The 19,236-nt window shown below is 34.4% G+C and overlaps 2 protein-coding genes across 3 annotated transcripts in view; one reads left to right on the top strand and one right to left on the bottom strand.

The window, feature by feature from the left end:
• Positions 1–19,236, top strand: part of LOC138708769 (cytoplasmic tRNA 2-thiolation protein 1-like) — a 43,919-nt gene that overhangs the window by 10,583 nt on the left and 14,100 nt on the right. The window contains exon 1 of one of the 2 annotated variants that reach the window (XM_069838933.1): positions 13,563–13,679. The exons of the other annotated variant lie outside the window; for it this stretch is intronic. The gene's annotated coding sequence lies outside the window, so the exon portion shown is untranslated. Of the gene's footprint in view, positions 1–13,562; positions 13,680–19,236 lie in introns of those variants that run through there. 2 annotated transcript variants of the gene reach the window in all.
• On the bottom strand, positions 1,003–13,394 carry LOC138708767 (mitochondrial E3 ubiquitin protein ligase 1-like). Its single transcript, XM_069838930.1, has 5 exons — positions 13,080–13,394; positions 10,570–10,775; positions 8,678–8,862; positions 6,463–6,667; positions 1,003–2,696 (listed from the first exon to the last, which is right to left on the bottom strand). Exons 1-5 carry the CDS (start codon positions 13,182–13,184, stop codon positions 2,369–2,371), a joined length of 1,029 nt encoding a protein of 342 aa, XP_069695031.1. The 5' UTR covers positions 13,185–13,394; the 3' UTR covers positions 1,003–2,368.

Below are 19,236 nucleotides of genomic sequence, written 5' to 3'. Positions count from 1 at the left end.
TCATTGTCTATATCTGAAACTATAAGCTGCCATGTGGTCTCTTCCCATATGCATCACACAGTTTGGTTACGTTGTATTATCAATATATTTCTTGAAATTGATACACGAATTTTATCCCTACTGCTGGTGATGTCATATTAAAGACAAGGAGCACTACTGAGAATATCCACCTTGTACAGGACGTGCATAATATAGGAATACTATGGTTACTTATAAATTGTGTTTCGTCCCTTCTTTGTCACATCTTTCGATCAAATGTTGTATAGTTCAGCATAAACACCTTACTTTTATGCTCGACCATGCCAAAATGTAGTAATTATACACCTGGTAGCAGTCCTTTAATGAATTTCATTAAAGTACACCTACTCATTAAAGTACAGGTGTTCAGCCAATGACAACTCAGCTTACAGGTGTTCAGCCAATGACAAGTCAGCTTTGTACTGTTATAAAACCGCAAGTATCGATTATTCTCGGATATGCAATCGAAAGAGAATTAGCGAAAAGACACGGAGGCTGGAAATCCAATACTGTCGCAGAAGGTTATGTTCTGTTACTATAATAATTAGCGTTAATTGTAAATAATATTCAAATAAATTCAATTTGTCATCTCGTTTTTCAATGTCGAATTCAATAATCAAGGTTATATCAAGTTTAACGGGATTTACATGAAGGTCAATGACATTATTGTTCCTTGGAAAAAATCAATACTTTCGCGTCTGTGCACATCTCACAATTCACGACCTAGAACAAGGTCACTTCCGATCTTGTCAGATACAAATAAAATGTATACATCTCAATAATTTCAAGTTATAAATATGGTCGAACATAAAAAGTCGTATGAAACTTGGCTATAATGGTAATTAAGACGCTCGTATGAATATTATGAAACTCGCTTGCACTCGTTTCATAAATATCCATACTTGCGTCTTAATTACTATCATTATAGGCTCGTTGCATAATGTACTATTATATCCTCAGAGGAAGAAATGGATAATTCGCTCATTTACTGTTAAAATAGTCAATTTTTATTATAATAATTTTTATAAAATCTTTACAGAACAATGAGTCAGTTTTATTCTTAAGTAACAAAATACGTTAAAGAAATACATTGACATTGTGTTGTCATGTTAAATGTTTAAGTGCTGTGTTCAGATTTGAAGAACTTCACAGGTTGCACAATTCCCGTGTATTAATGAGTATAATATTTTTATCTTTTATACTGTTGAATGACATATTTATAATAATGACTATGATTTTTACCATTCAGTTACAAATGAAAAACTTGACAAGTCCAAATGATCCATTTTCTATTTTAGATGCCATGTAATAGCTCAGGTATTGTAGATTTGTGTAGTTTAACTGCACGGAATACCAACTTCATTAGTCCAAAGAAATTTGAAGAATGATAACCTAAATACAATAGAATATAACAGGTTTTGAAACTTTAAACTCACTTTCCTGTAAAAAGAGTAAAATGTGACTTATCAGGTTTTTTCCCTGTACTCTTCAAATATTATTCAAGGTTGACGGTTTTATATTTTTCATTACATAAGTGATAATCTGAATACCGTGTTTTCCCCCCTTTTTCTCAAAATTCGCGAGGTGAGTATTATGCGGTGAATAAAAAAAATATTGGAAATTAATGGATCATAAGGAACATCAAACATTTCATGTACTATCTAATTAATTTAATGTTTAATACTAAATAATTCACAAATACATATACAATTTGAGTAACTGTCAACAATTTTCGACTTCCCTTTGGACCACTGTTTCAGTTCTAATGCCGGTAGCCTGACCTTGACTAACTGTATAAATTTGTATCAAAATTAACTTGTTAATTGCACAATGAAAATAAACCTAATTATACTCCACTAAATTCATCGTACAACAAATCCAAAGTAGTTGATGGGTTTTCCATATGCATTTTACGATACTTGAATTCTTTACGGAAGACACTCTCCAATGGAAAAACCATGTCCCGTTTTTTCTTAATATGTGAGAGGAAAATTACGCGAGAGAATAAGTTATGAAAAATATGTTCCGAAACTTTCGGGAAGAGGGAAATCACGCGAATATTCGGTACTAAAATTAGCTACCTGAGAGCACTTAAACATTATGTTTGAAGTATGTGAATACTTGTATTTCTTAATCGTTTATTGGTTAGACACTTTACAGTATATGCTGTAATGCTTAAAAGTAGCATTACTTGTATTACAGAAACAGTATCTAAAGAAAACAAAACCAAATTACTCGTAGAAATATATTCAAAAACTATTTGTACCTTCATCTCGTGATCTATATCATTCTGTACTAAGTATATTTTGAAAGACTTGAACAATGCAACCAAAATACATACTCTGTTCTTTTACGAAATATATGCAGCAGCTTTAGTTTCTATTTTAGCCCTGCATACAGGACAATAGTCCGTGATTCCTTCACTGCAATCTTCGCAAAGACAGACATGACCACATCGTAACAGGATGATTTCTCGTGGGTTTTGTCGGCAGACAACACACTGTTGTGATTCTTGCAGGTCTTTGTCCCGGACTCGCTTCCGTCTTTTTTTACGAGTGGCTTCTTGCTCCCTTCTGGCAAGTTCTTCTTGCAGCCTTCCCGCCCGCTCTTTCCACCATTTCCGTGTCATTATGCCCAAAATGACTAGGCCCACGCCTCCAAATATTACTGTCAGCAACCTATACAGGGAGGTTTAAAAATAGCACTGGAGGACTATTAAACCAGCCACCAATACATCCACTCCAACTAATGTCAGCATTAAGAACCTGCAGAACAGAGAATGTAGTCCAACAAATTTTCATGCAGGGAGGGACAACTACAATCACTCCATAGTGCGAAGATATATTTAAAATATCTTGATATATTAAAGTCGCGACGCTGTTATTCCCGGCATGACTCCTCGTCTTTGCTTACATCTTAGGAAGTCAAGGCTCTATAAAGTCTAGATAGGTAGTATGCTCGCCATTTTTGTTCTTTCGTTGCCGAGCTACCAGACGAGTGATCTATTTGCCACACTGTTAAACATTATCATGTCGTTGCTCCTATTATACTAAATCAAACGTATTGTAATTCAGCAAATAATTGAATGGCAAATAACGTCCTCGTGTGCTTTCTGCGAACGCCAACGAAAGAGCCAAAATGGCGGGCGATTATAAGTATTTATCCAGCCTTAGGAAATACATGACGTCTTCATCAGCGAATCACAAGATGCACACGTTTAAATGTAGCTGACTTGCAAAGTGATTGGCTGCCGGAAATTAGAGTGACGGGACTATAGTGTAATAGAAAATGTTTACAGTATTTTGATCTCAATAAATTTTGTTACATTCATATATTAGAGGTGTGTAATATTCCATGAAAGCAAAATTCTGCACAATTAACGAGTGTTTTAACATTCATATAAATTAATAACAATTCAATCTAAAAGATTACCAGAATTTACAGTTAAAATTCTGTAATGTGACAGCATTATAATGGAAAGGCGAATGATGAGCATTAGGCTGTTGCTACTAGTACTACTATTTTGTCATGTACGTTTATGTATTAGAGGCCCTTCAGACTAGGTCACTTTTAGAAGCACTGCCACTTGTGAATAATGGATATAAACCATAAGTAGGAAATGGAATATTTTGCGACCACAAATTTCGCGAATTTTTTTAAAAATATTTCTCAGCATCTAATTACAGTACGGTACATATACATCCTTCAATCCATTTATACCTGATTTGAACTCATGAAACAGCAAAATCCGTATAAAGTCGCGAATTTCTTACGTTTTTCCGAAAATGACGCGATTCTTTAAGCAATTAGCGAATAATGTGCGCGAATTTTAATTTTTTTTGTAAGTACTGCAATCAATAATCGATAGCCCTAGCATAGATATGGTCGGAAGTATTGCACATTCGATAGTACTGAATCTGTTTTTTCACAAAATAACAAAAGTAGGCTTACTTGAGATTTTAATAATAATAATAATAATAATAATAATAATAATAATGATTTATTTTAGCTGGCAGAGTTAAGGCCGGAAGGCCTTCTCTTCCACTCAACCAGCAAAAAGTGTATATACATATGCATGAACTTACAAAGAATTCAACAATTTGATTTAGATGAGAGTTACATGTATACAAGAGTTATTTACGAATTAAACAACAAAATACTATGAACTATTAATTAAACACTGAAATAAACTGTGTAGCAGAATTAAACTAAAATACATAGAATGTTAATATATTTCAAATGATATTAGATAATAGAAAGAGATTTTATGACACAATTTTGAAAATGCAGCACAATCAGGATGATGTCTAAAGAAAAAAAGCAACAGTGTAGTCAGTAATATTTTAAATCAGTATGATTAGAGTGAAATGCTAATAAGGTTATCTTTTAAGCTGTTCTTAAAGGTGTTTGTTGTCTTGCAGCCCCTAATACTTTGTGACAAGGAATTCCATTGACGCGAGGTGGATACTGTAAAAGATGAGGAATAACAAGATGTTCTATGAAGAGGTATATTTAGCGTGCCACAGATAAGTGATCTGGTATTTACGTCGTGGTTAGAGTATAGATAAGAGAAACGAGACGAAAGGTAATTTGGTGTTGAGGTGTGCAGAATTGGAAAGAGTAAAGACAAAGAGTGTAAAGTTCTGCGTTCTTTAAGTCGGAGCCACGAGAGACTTGCGAAGGACGGTGATATGTGATCATATCGTCGGATGTTGCACACGTATCTGATGCACATATTCTGAGCTCGCTGTAACTTGACTGACAGTTCAGAACTTAGATCACTTAACAAAACGTCACAATAATCGAAGTGCGGCATTACTAGGGTTTGTACTAGGGTTTTAACATATATTAAAAAAATGGAAAATGGATTAAAAAATCCTCAACTTTATTGCATTTTAGCGTCCAACAGGCATATTCTGCAGCAGCTTGATGAATTGTACTGTTGTACTGCACGAGCTCAATCACGTCCGCCTTCACTTTACACAAAATGATCTTGATTGGATTTAACATTAGAGAATAAGATGCCAACTGTAACTTCTGAAATACAAATGATAATTTCTGAAATACAGTTGACAAATCTGAAATACAATTAATGTTTTCTGAAATACAGTTGAAACTATCTGAAATTGAATTGACTAATCTGAAATACAACTGGAAAAGCTGTAGTTCAAATACTTGGTCTGAACACACTCCTGTCATATCCGACATACGTAGCGACATGCGAGAATCGTATCGTAAACGTGATAAGCTAGTGACCTTGCACGTGGGTTCTACAAAGGAGTGAGTGTGTTTGATAGGAATATAATGTTGTTGAAGTATGCTGGCACTATATTTTATAATCCTACATGTTTAACACATTCAGTATTATCCAAGATTTTACAGTTCCTGAGGTATCAAATGATGTAAAGTGGCATATAGTAAAATTTTGCTCTCTCTTCTTCACATTCACTTTCTGTGGCTCCTGGAAGTAAGTGTTTTAGAATACAAGAAACAGTCAAATTGGGAAAAATTAATATTAAGAAGAACCATCAGAAAGTTAAGAGGCTTTTTCATTGAGTCTCTGTAAGTCTCTGAAATTCAATATAAGGCAACCATATGTTGAAGCTTTTTTTACAGTATAAACAACTTTCCTTGGAATACGTTTCTAGAAACTAAAAATAAGACAATCACATCAAACTAATCAATTTGTAACTCGAAAATTAAAATAATGTATTCTTAATTTAAACTTGGAATGGTATCCCTAATATGTTTTCGCGGGATATCAGCCGAGTTAAGATTTTGGAATGCTCCAAGCTTTCGACTGCTATCTCTGCAGCCATCTTCAGGGAAGTGATTTCCGAACAGAAAGTCGAAAGGTTATATAGATGTGGCTGTCTCAGGTGAAACGGGATTGGTTGGCGGATCGGCCAATCCGGGGCCGGGAATTGTTATTGCTCGTAAGCTCCGCCCCTCCCGGGATTACTGCGTGAAGTTTGGCGGGCGGCGAGCCCTGTTCCGCCGGTTGGAATCGGTTGCCGTCCTCGGTCCGTGATCTTCATGACCTTGATTGTAAGAGGGCCTGAGTTGGTCTAAGGCCGGTGTCCATGCCTGACTGAGCTGGAGTCCACTGTCTCTGTTAAAGTTGTTTTTCTCCAGCTTGATCTCTATGGCCTCCTTGATTGTACGATCCCAGTAGTGGCTTGATTTGTTAATGACCTGAGACAGCCACATCTATATAACCTTTCGACTTTCTGTTCGGACATCACTTCCCTGAAGATGGCTGCAGAGATAGCAGTCGAAAGCTTGGAGCATTCCAAAATCTTAACTCGGCTGATATCCCGCGAAAACATATTACCGAACCAACGCCGAGAAAGCCTCAAATCATACATTGGAATGGTATGTTTGAAGAAAGAGCAGAAAATTAAACATTAATACGAAGAATGAATGTAGTAATATATTTCTTACCTATATAAACGCTTCTCATCTTCAAGCTTTCGAATTAGTGAAGAAATTGGCAAGACTGTGAGAAAAAAAGGAGAACCATCAGAGGGAGGTTGTAGTTTAAGTCCATCTCGACCATTTCCTGCTACAGAAAGTTCTCCGATCCCATTGACAAAGGTTCCTTCCCTCAACATTTCTTCTGTTGTTTGCACTCCTCGTTGACGAATTCCTGTCAACAAATTAGAAACATAGAAACGAAAATCACGTCATTGAGAATGACTGTAAAATGTCTTCCTAATGAAGTCTCCAGTGCCATTACTTGTAATTTTTAAATATATTTTATTTAATGATGCTCGCAACTACTGCAGTTACATCAGCATCGCCGGTGTGCCGGAATTTTATCCCGCAGGATTCTTTTAACATGCCAGTAAATCTGCTGACATAAGCCTGTCACATTTAAGCACACTTAAATGCATCAATCTAGGCTGGGATCGAACCCGCAATCTTGGGCATAGAAGACCAGCACTATACTGACTGTGCCACCCAGGGTGACGCTATTACTTGTAATGTCCAACCTGAAATATTATTATATTCAATTGAATGTAAAATATTTATCTTAGTCACATAATAAATGTATGCTGATCAGACTAAAGTGAATAATGATAATGTGGTGAAGTTAAGATAGGCTGAGAGAATTCCAAGGAAGCCTACATCAATATAATTATTTCTACTGAAAATTCCATCTTTTCCTCAACAAGATTTAAACATATGCTACCACGACAGAAAGCTTGTTGCACTTTATCTTTGATTTGTGATGTATGGTACCGTTCCTAATGGAAATCACTGAAAACGAAGTTTTGTATTAGTCTAATTTCCAAAATGCTTATTAAAGATTTAATAGAAACAATGTTATTAATTCTACAATATTAAAGGACAGTTAAAATTGATAAATTTAAAGGAAATATGAAGAAATATATTCACTTGAATAACTTTAAGAACATCAATTCTGTCGGTAAATTGGTCTACATAACTGGCTTCATATGAGTGAATAAGTAACAATCTACTACCTGCCATCAGACAAAAAAAAAAAAAAATACTTTAATCAATCAATCTTCTTAATGTATCCAGTTGTTTGCTGAGAACATAAGATCCACTATAGTCCACTATAGTCTTTTCAGTTCTTGTTTTTAATGAGAAATGAGGGGTATTTTGATCGGTGTTCATTATAGATGGCTTTGCTAGTAGCCAGAGTTGGGGTGGGTACTCACCTTGACGTGGTGAGGGGGCTTAAACTTGTTGTCTAAGCTAACAAGTAACAAAGAGGTACCCACAGAAGCTGCATTAACACTAACACAGTCCCATTATATTTTTCACTGCTTATGAAACATGGAGTCCCTCACTGTAAAAAAATACTTTAACAGCAAGAAATATGCTAGTATAATCACGTCCTTACATATCGATGCTGCTTGGAAGTTGATGACCTTAAATTTCTGAAAATGTGACATTAAAATTAAAAAAAAAAAAAAAAAATTGTCATGATTTGAATAGTAAAACACAAACAAAAGAGTATATATGTATATCTGTGAAAAATACATTGTCACCAAACTTAGTCAGTAACTACATGTTTTGATTTACTTTCAGTATTTTTACGTTTTTCTTGTGTGATACAATATGTTGACTGTGGGCACTGTGGCTGCAGTATTTTTTTTGTTGCATTGAATGGGGGAAGCATATAACGTAAGTGATCTGTAGTCAAGACTGATGCAACCATAAGAAAAATTCTTGTAAGATGCAAATGAATTGCATAAGCAATCTGCAGTAAATTCTCGAATACATCGTAAAAACTATTCGTTGAAAAGCAGAAGGAAAAATGCAATAAAAAGTGGACCATTTGCTCAAAAATAACCAATTGATAATAAAATACCGAAAAATGCATACCGGTAATAAAAGTAGGCTATATAGTTCAATCATATGTTGATATATGTTATTATATAGTTCAGGTTGAAGTGAAACGAGTTTGTATTGCATTCTGCATTGTCTGTGATGTCTTGGGGGGGGGGGGGGAGGTGATATTTCATCAACTTCCTATTTATTACATATGAAAATACACTTTTATTTTCTGAAATCTATACGGGACTTTCAGTTATTTATTATTATTGGGGAAATGAATGAGTACAGTACATATTCCTCTATTTACTAGCCTACCCAAAGGCCCCAAAACAATGATTCATATACTAACCTGCAAAAAAACCCCACACATGACCAAAGGCACTAGGATTGCTAGGCTCAAAATGATCTGCTATGGTATCGAGGTCGAGGACGTCTGCTCTAAGAGCATCAAGCACTTCAACACTGGCATTTGATGCTTGCAAAATAAATGGAACAGAGTTGTAGACCTCCTGTATAGTTCTTTCTTGATCTGACCTGCAAGTAAGATAAGAATTGAGGAGTTGAATACAATAAGGGCCCAACCCACAAAAAGCAGTTTTGAGATAATGATCTTCAAAGTTGTCAAGTTACCATAGAAATGTTATGGCACACTCCATAGTAACACTACTATATTTTTTAGTTCTTTTGGCCATTTTTGACAGGATTGCACTTTAATTTGGATGTTAACATCATTATAAGTGTGTGAGAGATGAATTTAATAATAACACTTCAAGGGCCCTTTTTGCGTTCAACAGTCCTACAGACTGATTACATATTATGGTAATGATAAATACGTATATTTGGTTGTATTCTGTCTTAACATTTAAAAATAATAAGCAAGAATAAAATTACAAACTGTTTATCTTGAAAGAATGTGTATTGAACTTTAAAAAGTTAACTTAAGCTACATATTAATAAAAATGCAAACAAATGTTATTACTCATATTATGTTATTAATGTTCACAACTTTATAAAAATAATAGTCTAACATTCATTTCTCTTTCTTCACGTGCCTAATCATCTTCATTGTCTTCTTCTTCTTCTCCTTCTTCTTCCTCCTCATCATCATTTTGTTAAGCCTTTGTAAGGACTTTTTCATACCACATTCGAGATGATTCATCACAATCATAGAGACAATTAAAACGATCGACCTGGTTATAAACTCTTTCGAAACATTTCTTAGGACAACACTTACTAACAAGTTGAAAAGATTTACTTCTTAGTCCTCACCTGTGGAATAGCGGTTAGCGCATCTGGCCGCGAAACCAGGTGGCCCGAGTTCGATTCCTGGTCGGGGTAAGTAACTTGGTTGAGGTTTTTCCGGGATTTTCCCTCAACCCAATATGAGCAAATGCTGGGTAACTTTCGGTGCTGGACCCGGACTCATTTCAACAGCATTATTACCTTCCTCTCATTCAGACGCTAAATAACCTAAGATGTTGATAAAGGATCGTAAAATAACCTACTTAGAATTTACTTCTTACAAATTGCCACTTGTATTCAAATATGATGTGCCCCTATTTCGTTTTCGTTTCCTTTTGATTCGCTGATTCTGTTTCCTAGGCCCAGACTCCTGACTATCTTCTGAGTCAATTTCTCCATCACTTGAAGAGTATGCAATATCTTCTGTACTCATTATTCAAGGCTAATCTTAATAATACTTATCAAAAATCTCCTTAAATAAATAATGATAACCCTTTTGCTCTTTACTAAACTATTTTTAGCCAAAAACTTGAGTTTTTGCACATAACACAACACCAGCTGAAGGAGATACCGGAAGTGAGAGTTTAACACTCGTTCTCTCTCCAGCCTCTCCTAAGCTCTGTTGTTAAAATATTATAACCAAACTTAGCAGGCATACTAAGCAAAGTTTAAAGATTCTAAAAACCCCTTGAACGCAAAAAGGGCCAAACCTCCCGAGGGCCCTTATTGCATTCAACTCCTCAATTGACAAAATATATGATGTAACTGCGTAAATTACCCTTTATATTTAATGTGAGGGTTGCAAATCACCTTCTTGTGGTTACCCCTCACTTATAAAATTTTAAACACCCAGTATATTTTATAGACATTGTTTGTAATAGTTTGTTCTTGATATTTGATTGTAATGTTCAACTTCTTTGTCCTATCGTTTATATACAGAACTGAAAATGTAATTTGTATAGAGTTACAATAATAATAATATACAGCAACAACACAAACCAAAATCCTCCTGAGCTTCGTGTGAAGACATGTTCTTTCACACTAAGCTTCTGTATAGTTCCTGTTACATTTTGGTTGCTTGCACTTGTAATTGGAGCACCAAGTGCTGCAACTGTTCCGCGGATGGCTACATATGGAATTTTATTATCTGGATGTGTCTTAACTATGTTTTCCAACTCAGGATTTAAATCCAATACTGCAGCATTCTGTAACAAATAGAAAAGTGCAATACTGTAACTATAAAGCTGAACTTAGTACGTGAGTAATGTTGGTCAGTCACTGTCAGCCTTAAGATTTTATAATGTGCATATAGGCTATAGTCCTAAATACACGGCAAAATATTTTAGTAGTCATAAAAGTTACAAAGAAATCTAAATCACATTGGTACATTTCAAATATTTAGGGTTAATCGTTAATAGGGAAGGGAACTGGCCAATTCACTCCATTATCTCCTGGCTTAGTTGCCTCATGAGTCATACCTTAAGGTGTCACTTATGAGGTTCAGATCTGTCTCCAGACAGTTGACTAAACAACAATCGTTAACAAAAATTTATCATAAACAAACCATATTAGATTATATCTACTAAGGTATTTTAAGACCTTTAGTGATTTAAATTTGTTATTCCAAATGTATTAAGTAGTGATATAGCCTTACTTATCATATGGTATTGAAATATGGGGAATTGCATAAAAAAGTCACACCATCTGACTATTTAGATTGCAAAAAAAAAAAGTGTCTAAGGATTATAGGCCTATGTAACCTGAAATCTACAGAAACGTTAAAATAATAAAATAGGCTTAGGCCTAGTTAAGTTACATTATATTCACTCTATGCATATAAAGCTATCTTCTTGCAATCAAAAATTAAAATTAAATTAAAATCAACAACATTCACCAACATTACACTAGACACAATAATGATTATTTCAGAGAGGGTGTTAGTAAAGAAAAATTGATAAAAATGTATATGTACAGGGTCTACTTTTACATACGCCTAATAGACTACCAGATGATATTAAAGAACATAAAAACTTTAAATTTAAAACAGAATTAAAAATGTATTATTTTTATTAGGAAATGTTTATGTAGGCCTAATTTAGATGATTTTTAACTGTGTATGTGTATCTGATCTGTACTTAGTTGTATTTTATGTAGTTTAGTCCACTGACAATGTCAGACACTTGTGCTACCAGTCTACTGACAATAAAGAATATCTATATCGGGCGATTTTCTAGAGATACATTGTAGATCTACTGGGTGTTCATTTCAAAGTGTGTCATGACGTCACTGTTGTTGGGTCACCGATTTGAAGCGAGTTTCAGTTTATATGTTAGAGAAGTTGCCTATTATTTAAGGCGTTCTTCAATCTGAACTTGAGAATGTGTACGGTATAACTTGAACGTCATAGCAACAGATGGCGGTCTGTACGGTCTGTGTGCTACCATAACCTCTTTTGAACTGTGTTTTGCGCCGCCAAGTCGTACGCAGGGTATTTGTTATCATCGGTTGCGTACGGTAACATTCCACAACACAAATCAAATGCTCCGTGTCCATGTTGACCGTCGAAGTTAATGTCAACAAATACGTAAGTAATCGTCTTAACCCTCTCCCCATATCCCGACAGTACGTATTTCCAAACAGTTCACATTCCTGCCACTACCGGCGTTACCGTACGTATCGGCACGTACACTTCAGAATGAACGCCGTACTTGCTAGCCAACTTCTCTGCCTCTTAGATTATACACCTGAGCTGCGGAAGTGTAGGAAGATTGAATTCTCTAGGCTCATCAGCTAGCCACATGACGGCATACATCGAGCCAAGACACATTTTGAACTGAATACCCAGTATATTACTATAAACGGGTCAATGAACGCTTTATATTTAAATAAAATGATCATGAGTGGGATGAAAATAATTACATAATTATAATATATAACTTTTACACATCCAACTAAATAGTGGTGTTTCATTACTCATATTAATAATAATCCGGTTTTTTTATTTCCCAGCAAACTTGTAGTTTCCATTAAAAACATGAATAATTTGAAAGTGCAGGTCAATTATTGTAAGTAGAACACTATATTTACAAAAAGAGTAGATCAGAAAATCTTTGAGAACTATGGAAAATTGTAGAGAGCCAAGATAAGTAGGGTAATTATTAACAGAAAACCGGATAAATTTTAGAACACGGATTCCTTCCTTTCCCTCTTACTTCAAAATTCAAACCTTGTGCACACAAAATAAATAACTGGCACTGAAAAGGAATTGCCCCGAAAAGTACGTTTCGTAAGCATGATGATGTGCATTTGACAAAAGCAGACAAATCTGCTCTTTTTAGTATTTTAAGATATAATTGTGAGTGAGGAATCCGTATACTGAAATTTTCCCTCCTCGTGGATAGCTTAACACTTGGCTAGGCATTCTTTCTGATTATAACATCATTAAACTGCATAACGTAACATGCAATGAATTGATGCAGTTCAGTTTAAAAACGTTTATGCATATTTACCTGGATTCTTTTAATAGCGTTACATTGCTTTATGTAACATCCACAACAAATGCCAACAAATACAGAATCTATTCCCAAGGCAAGAATTTCTCCAAGATAATCCATACTCAAAATATATAATATACACTTATATTTTTCACCGATTTTGACGCTTATCTGATATTGTTAGTTGCATTTTGCATTTCCACTGTTAATCGCTAACATTAACACCAACATGAGAATAATATTTTATTGTATATCTATTTTTGTATACGGCCTTTGTTTTCTGTCATCTCCAAGGTGGGTTTACTTGATTATACGATGTCGTTATTGTTTTTATGAGAATTTATGTTGGCTGGATTGGAGAATGGAGTGATGTGATATTATGACGTCACCTGATGACGTAAGGTTTTGGATGGTAGTGGTAAGGTTGGTAGATATGTGGATTTTTTTTAATGGGAGTATAAAGGTACAGTCAGAGCCATCTTTAGTTACGAGCCGGGGCATGGGTAGGTTTGGCAACAGAGAGTGGAGGCGGGAGATTTTAGAGTGATATTGTGTTTTCTCATTGCTTTCGTTATACGTAACACGTATTTTTTCAATATTACTTCATGCACAAAGGTAAGATCAAGATTCAGAGTACTGATGTAAATTATTACGGGTTCGAAAATAGTGTTTTATTGCAATCAATTAGCTATACTTCAGAATACGGCGTAAGTAGGCTACTTACATACAAAGGCTACCACTTAAAATAATTACAAAAAAGAACATGTTTTTATTGATAGTACGAAGGTACATAAATAAATAAATAAAAAAGATATTCCTTGCACCGAAAATAATAAAATCAATAATGCAATAAAGACGTAAGTTCCTACGCAGTATTCTTAAATTCCATTCAGTTAACAAATTTGTGGCTAGCAAATTGACAATGTTTTGCGACTTAATGGTGTTTCATCTGTGAAAGGTTTAGGATATATTTTAATATTATCTTCTGCGATTATCTATCGTGTTTTTCTACAAATATTTCAGATGCCTAGAAAGTGCTGTGTGCCTATGTGTCGTAGCATCTACACTTATAATTAAAAATAAAAACATACTTGTTTTTTTATTGATGGTACAAGGGAAAATAAATAAATACTTAAAGAAATGTTACTTGTACCAAAAATAAATTAAATAATGACATACTTTCGCAATACCCTATTCCAATCAATTAACCATTATGTGGCTAGTAAATTGACAATGTTTTGCCGCTTAATGTTGTTTCACCTCTGACATGAAAGGTGTAGGATATCATATGCATTTTAATTTCATGTGATTATGTCGTGCTTTTCTATAAATATTTCAGATGTCCAGGAAGCCAGTTTTAGTTTGAACCTGGCCAGTCACCATAATAATACTGTTATCCTAAATTATTTGTTATAAACTTTTTAAAATATAATTTTAAATAAATATAACTACAGAAAATAAGCTAAGAATGTGAATTATGCAAATAGGCCTAAAATAAAATGTAAACAGAAGAAACTATTGACATTCCTATTATAATAAAAGTATGATGATGTAAATACAGTTAAGCCAAGTAAAACAATCTATGAAAAAATTAAAAAACACATCCCTTCAACATAATACGTAACAAAACGCAACATTATCTATTAAGTACATGTATGTATCAATTAGCATAAACTCAGTGGACTTTAAATCCTGTAAATACCAAGTGGGTGAATGTAGAGTATCCAACGCCCACTGAACGAATATTTCACTTTTATCACTGCCAATGTTGCGCTATAATCGTATATGCAAGGTAGGCTATAACAAAAACCTAAACTAACCAAACCTAACCTGTCAAAGAAGCAACAAGTTATACTAAATATATGTAAAATTGGCCTATATCTCTATAGTGGGCGGGACATAAGTAACATTGACCAAACCAACAAAGTGATTATACGCATGTACAAATTATAGGTAGTTCTGACGTATAGCAGGCATTCCGAATCTTCAACAAAACTGCAACATTTAAGGGATCACAAAACAGCTGTTTACAATGACTTTGAAAACCAACGACGTAACTTTATTGATATAGCAGGCGTACCCAACAATTTGACTAGAATTCTGATACACACAAATCACAAATAAGAATATAAAAATGTGGTTATACAATTTTTAATAGAATAGTCAATTACTTTGTCATCCATAACCGTAAAAATTCCTAAAGACTGCAACCATTTTATTTTCATTTATTGTCTTGTTTTTTTTTATCACCAACACGCATTTAGTTTATAATACATCAACAATTAACGTTTGGTACGACCGCAAACAATTCCATCGACACACACTTATATTGTAACATTAATTTGCATCAGTGGCGGCTCATACATATTTAATGCATAGTGCCAAAATCAGTGGATACCCTAAGGGGGAGGGTAACTCTTTTTCCTACTATAAGCAATAATAATAATAATAATAATAATAATAATAATAATAATAATAATAATAACAATAATAATAATAATAATAATTAGAGACGAGAATTCCATGCAAATGCATGTTTTTATAGGAACATAGGACATAGCTCATACTTAGTACTTATCCATTTCATTACTTGCCGGTTCCAAATAAGTGTACTTCTCCCGTGCATATTTGCATGTTTTCGACTTTTTAGGGATAAAAACATGCATAATGCATATTTAGGTAATTTTTAGCTTAATAATGCATATAATATACATTAAATTCAGTTTAAATGCATGTTGTAATGGTTTTGTGGGGACACCTTAGTTTCTCGATTTTATGTCCCATATTTTAGCTTCAGAAATCAGGACTGAAGAAAAAAAAGAAAAAAAAAACTAAATAACAGAAAATTAAATAAAATGTTAAGATTTTCTCAATAAGGTGTTAGAGGACCTTTCCCTGGACGGAAGTCCACTTTTACAACACTCTACCGACGACCCTCTATACACTGCGTGCCATAAATGAATTTATTACGTTGGATGTTTTGAGAATAGTAAGTAGAGAGAAACTAAAAAATTTCAAGTCGACCAGTATGTCGCATCTGTTTCACATATTGCAAGAATGCAACAAAAGAAATCTTCAAAGAATTTCATAGATCCCTCAGTTATGCCCGTGGGAAAGTGGATGTAGCGGCGAAAAACAAATTGGACAGGGTCCTAAATGCTAACCCGGACTGCGGATTCTTTTGTTCAGTGGAGAAGGTTATTTGTGGCGAAAACTTGAATGAAGAATTTGACCTGACACTGTCAGAAATATGTTCATTCAAGTTTAAACCCGTAACTTCTTGCAATATAGAGACAAGTGCAGGAACCTCACAGAAACCAATTTAAAAATGTTATTAGGTTTTTAACTGTGCAAAAAAAGTGAAGTGAAATAAGACATTTTGAAACAAAAATAAAAGTGCATATTTTAATGTATTTTTCGCTTGATCATGCATATTTCATAGTTTGATAGTGCATGAATGCATGCATATTTTGGGATTTTATAGTGCATAAAATTCTCCTCTCTAATAATAATAATAATAATAATAATAATAATAATAATCACTCACCAAATTTATACAACTGAAGCACTTGAGCACTTTTGTTCACCAGGTTAATATGCGCGATAGATAAAAGCCATTCGCCTGTTCTTATGACTTGAAAATAAATCCATCATTTTTTTGTTGAAGTTGTCTATTTTGCAAACAAAACTCCTCAGATTCATCGTGCCCTCTTAGTGCTAAATCTAGTGCCCCACAAAATCGTATACAATTTATTATTAAATTTAACACATATCTGTTTTTATCAACCTGCTCATTGTGTTTTGCAATCGCGAGTCTGTAGTGTGAATTTAACTGATTTTCAGTGTTCGCTTTACCCAGCATAGACAAACTGAAGACGTTATTCATATTAACCTTTGACTTATGATGTGTTTTTATTTTACCCCATAAGTGTACTAAATCTGTCACACCCACTTTTGACCAGCTAAGTTCACCTCCGAACAGAACACACGGGAAAAAGAAGAACGCATTTTTCACATCACATCCACACAACCAGTTGTTTTTTAAATAAATATCTGGGTTGAATTTGCGAGATCTATTAACTTTAGCACTTTGCTGCTTTTGATGAATATTTAAGTGCGGTGTTGGTCTGCCTAATTCTTTAACACGAAGTTTGTTTTCATATGTTAATGTTGAAAACCAACGAGTTAGAAAGAGAAGACTATAGAGTGGCCATGTTGTCCTGTACAGCGCTCTTTGCGGTGCCACCGCGAAACACGGCAGATCTGAGCTAAGCGCCCACCTTTGTAAAAATTCGTCTGCTTACAATGTTGTATAACGGAGGTAAGAAGTACAAGAAAAACGAAGAAAAAACATGCCTGTTGTGTGTGCTGCATATAACTGCAATGTCAAAAGGAAGAAGACAACTGATATATCATATTTCATGTAAATTTTATGAAGTTAAGTCCATAGTTTTGTTAATTAGCGGCATTTTTTTTCAGGCATAAATGTGTAACAACGCCCGGCATAAACAAAATAAATGGTTCACTGGTAATGTACTTACACTAAATACGGATAAAACCAATACAATTCCGTTTCAGACCCAGTGAAAAACAAATAGCAATACAATATTAAAACTGTATTTCGACACCGGCATCCTTTATTTCTGCTCTTTCTGTCCTTACTGCTTATAGAAGAAGACGATGAGCTGTAGCTTATAAGAAGTAGGCCTATTTCGAAGACAAACGATTAATCAAATAAATGGTTCACTAGTAATAAAGTTGAACTAAATACGGATAAAACCGCTACAATTCCGTTTCAAACCTAGTAATAAAAATCAAATATTAAAATTGTGTTTCGACACTCGCATCCAAAATAACGCAAAACTCTGGGGTAGGTCGTATTGTTGTTAGTATTTTGACTGGAAGGACATGAAAGAACATAATTAAGCACCCACGTGCAATAATGGGGTAAGTATGAATATATTTCGTAACTACTTACCCCATTATTGTACGTGGGTGCTCAATTATACACTAATAATTATCTGTGGTGCCACAGCCCTTGAAAGGCTCAGACACACCAGTCGGCTGTTGGCCTCACGTTCACATTTCGATAATAATTATACTTTACTGTAACAAAAAAAAACTGAAAGCGTGTTTTGTCATGTTTCACCCACGTTACAAGCTTGGAGTAAAGGTTGTTTACTACAGTTAGGGCCTACTTTCATTCTATATCTTATGGTATAGTAATTAGTTTTGCAACGTATAGAGACTGGGAAAACAATTTAATAAAATCATCCGAATCATACTCGTTCATTTTATAGGCAATCTTGCAGGTCGAATTTAAAAGAACCTAGGAATATTAACATTTTCTTCAGTATATTTGCTAGGACTTCTTGTCATACTACATGACAATTTTGCTTAGGTTAATCTTTTAAGCATTCCTTCTAGGAATAGCTCAAGTGTTTTAAATTTAGCGTACATAAGTTTAGATTAAGTTCCTAGCACGTATTTGACGAAATACTTGGTTTTTCCACTTCAGTTTAACTGATTTATGCAAACGAAATTAAGACAGCTGACGATTCTAATGTCAGTTATCACCACGCCTACTTTGTTTTGGGCGCATAAGTTCATTACCGACGGTCGTTCAATTTTCTTCAAACATGGCGGCGCAATGACCACTCTATACTTTCTCTTTCTAACTCGTTGCCTGGCACAGATCCATCCTCCAAACCGTTGCTTACGGGATTATACAAGCTGGCGCATAGCACGATCGAGAGTAGGTCTCTGTGAGTCATGACAATTTCTGCCGCTAGGTTCGCCTCTCTGCCCTATGAAATGATGAATAGTACCATTACAAAGCATTGTGCATCGTGAAAATAGTTCGATTAATTGTGCATTACTGATTGAGTACGAATATTATAAATATGCCAAGCATATTACAATGTTATTTGAAGTTTGTTCTGCTAAGTTATATTCGAAAATTGTCTGTGTTTTGCTTTTTGAAGAACTCTGTACCAACAGGTCGTATCTTTATAGGTTAAGGTAAATGTCAAAGTTCTCTCATATAACAAGCAATGCTATGTTAAAAGTGGCGAATTGCATTTTCCGACTCTCGAATGATGTGACCCGAAATGTAAAATAATTTCATGCATTGTTTCACTTACCAAGCATTACTGATATAGGCCTAATGAAA

This window comes from Periplaneta americana, chromosome 11, assembly GCF_040183065.1.
Source record: "Periplaneta americana isolate PAMFEO1 chromosome 11, P.americana_PAMFEO1_priV1, whole genome shotgun sequence".
Taxonomy (NCBI): Eukaryota; Metazoa; Arthropoda; class Insecta; order Blattodea; family Blattidae; genus Periplaneta; species Periplaneta americana.
This window is presented reverse-complemented; position numbering and strand designations above follow the sequence as displayed.

What these genes read in the sequence shown, in the direction of transcription:
- LOC138708767 (XM_069838930.1), bottom strand. Translation starts at nt 13,184, where the DNA reads ATGGATTATCTTGGAGAAATTCTTGCCTTGGGAATAGATTCTGTATTT. An exon ending in CGAAGCTCAGGAGGATTTTG is followed by an intron (nt 8,863 to 10,569) that starts GTTTGTGTTGTT and finishes TCTTACTTGCAG; the next exon opens with GTCAGATCAAGAAAGAACTA. An exon ending in GATGAGAAGCGTTTATATAG is followed by an intron (nt 2,697 to 6,462) that starts GTAAGAAATATA and finishes CTCCCTGTATAG; the next exon opens with GTTGCTGACAGTAATATTTG.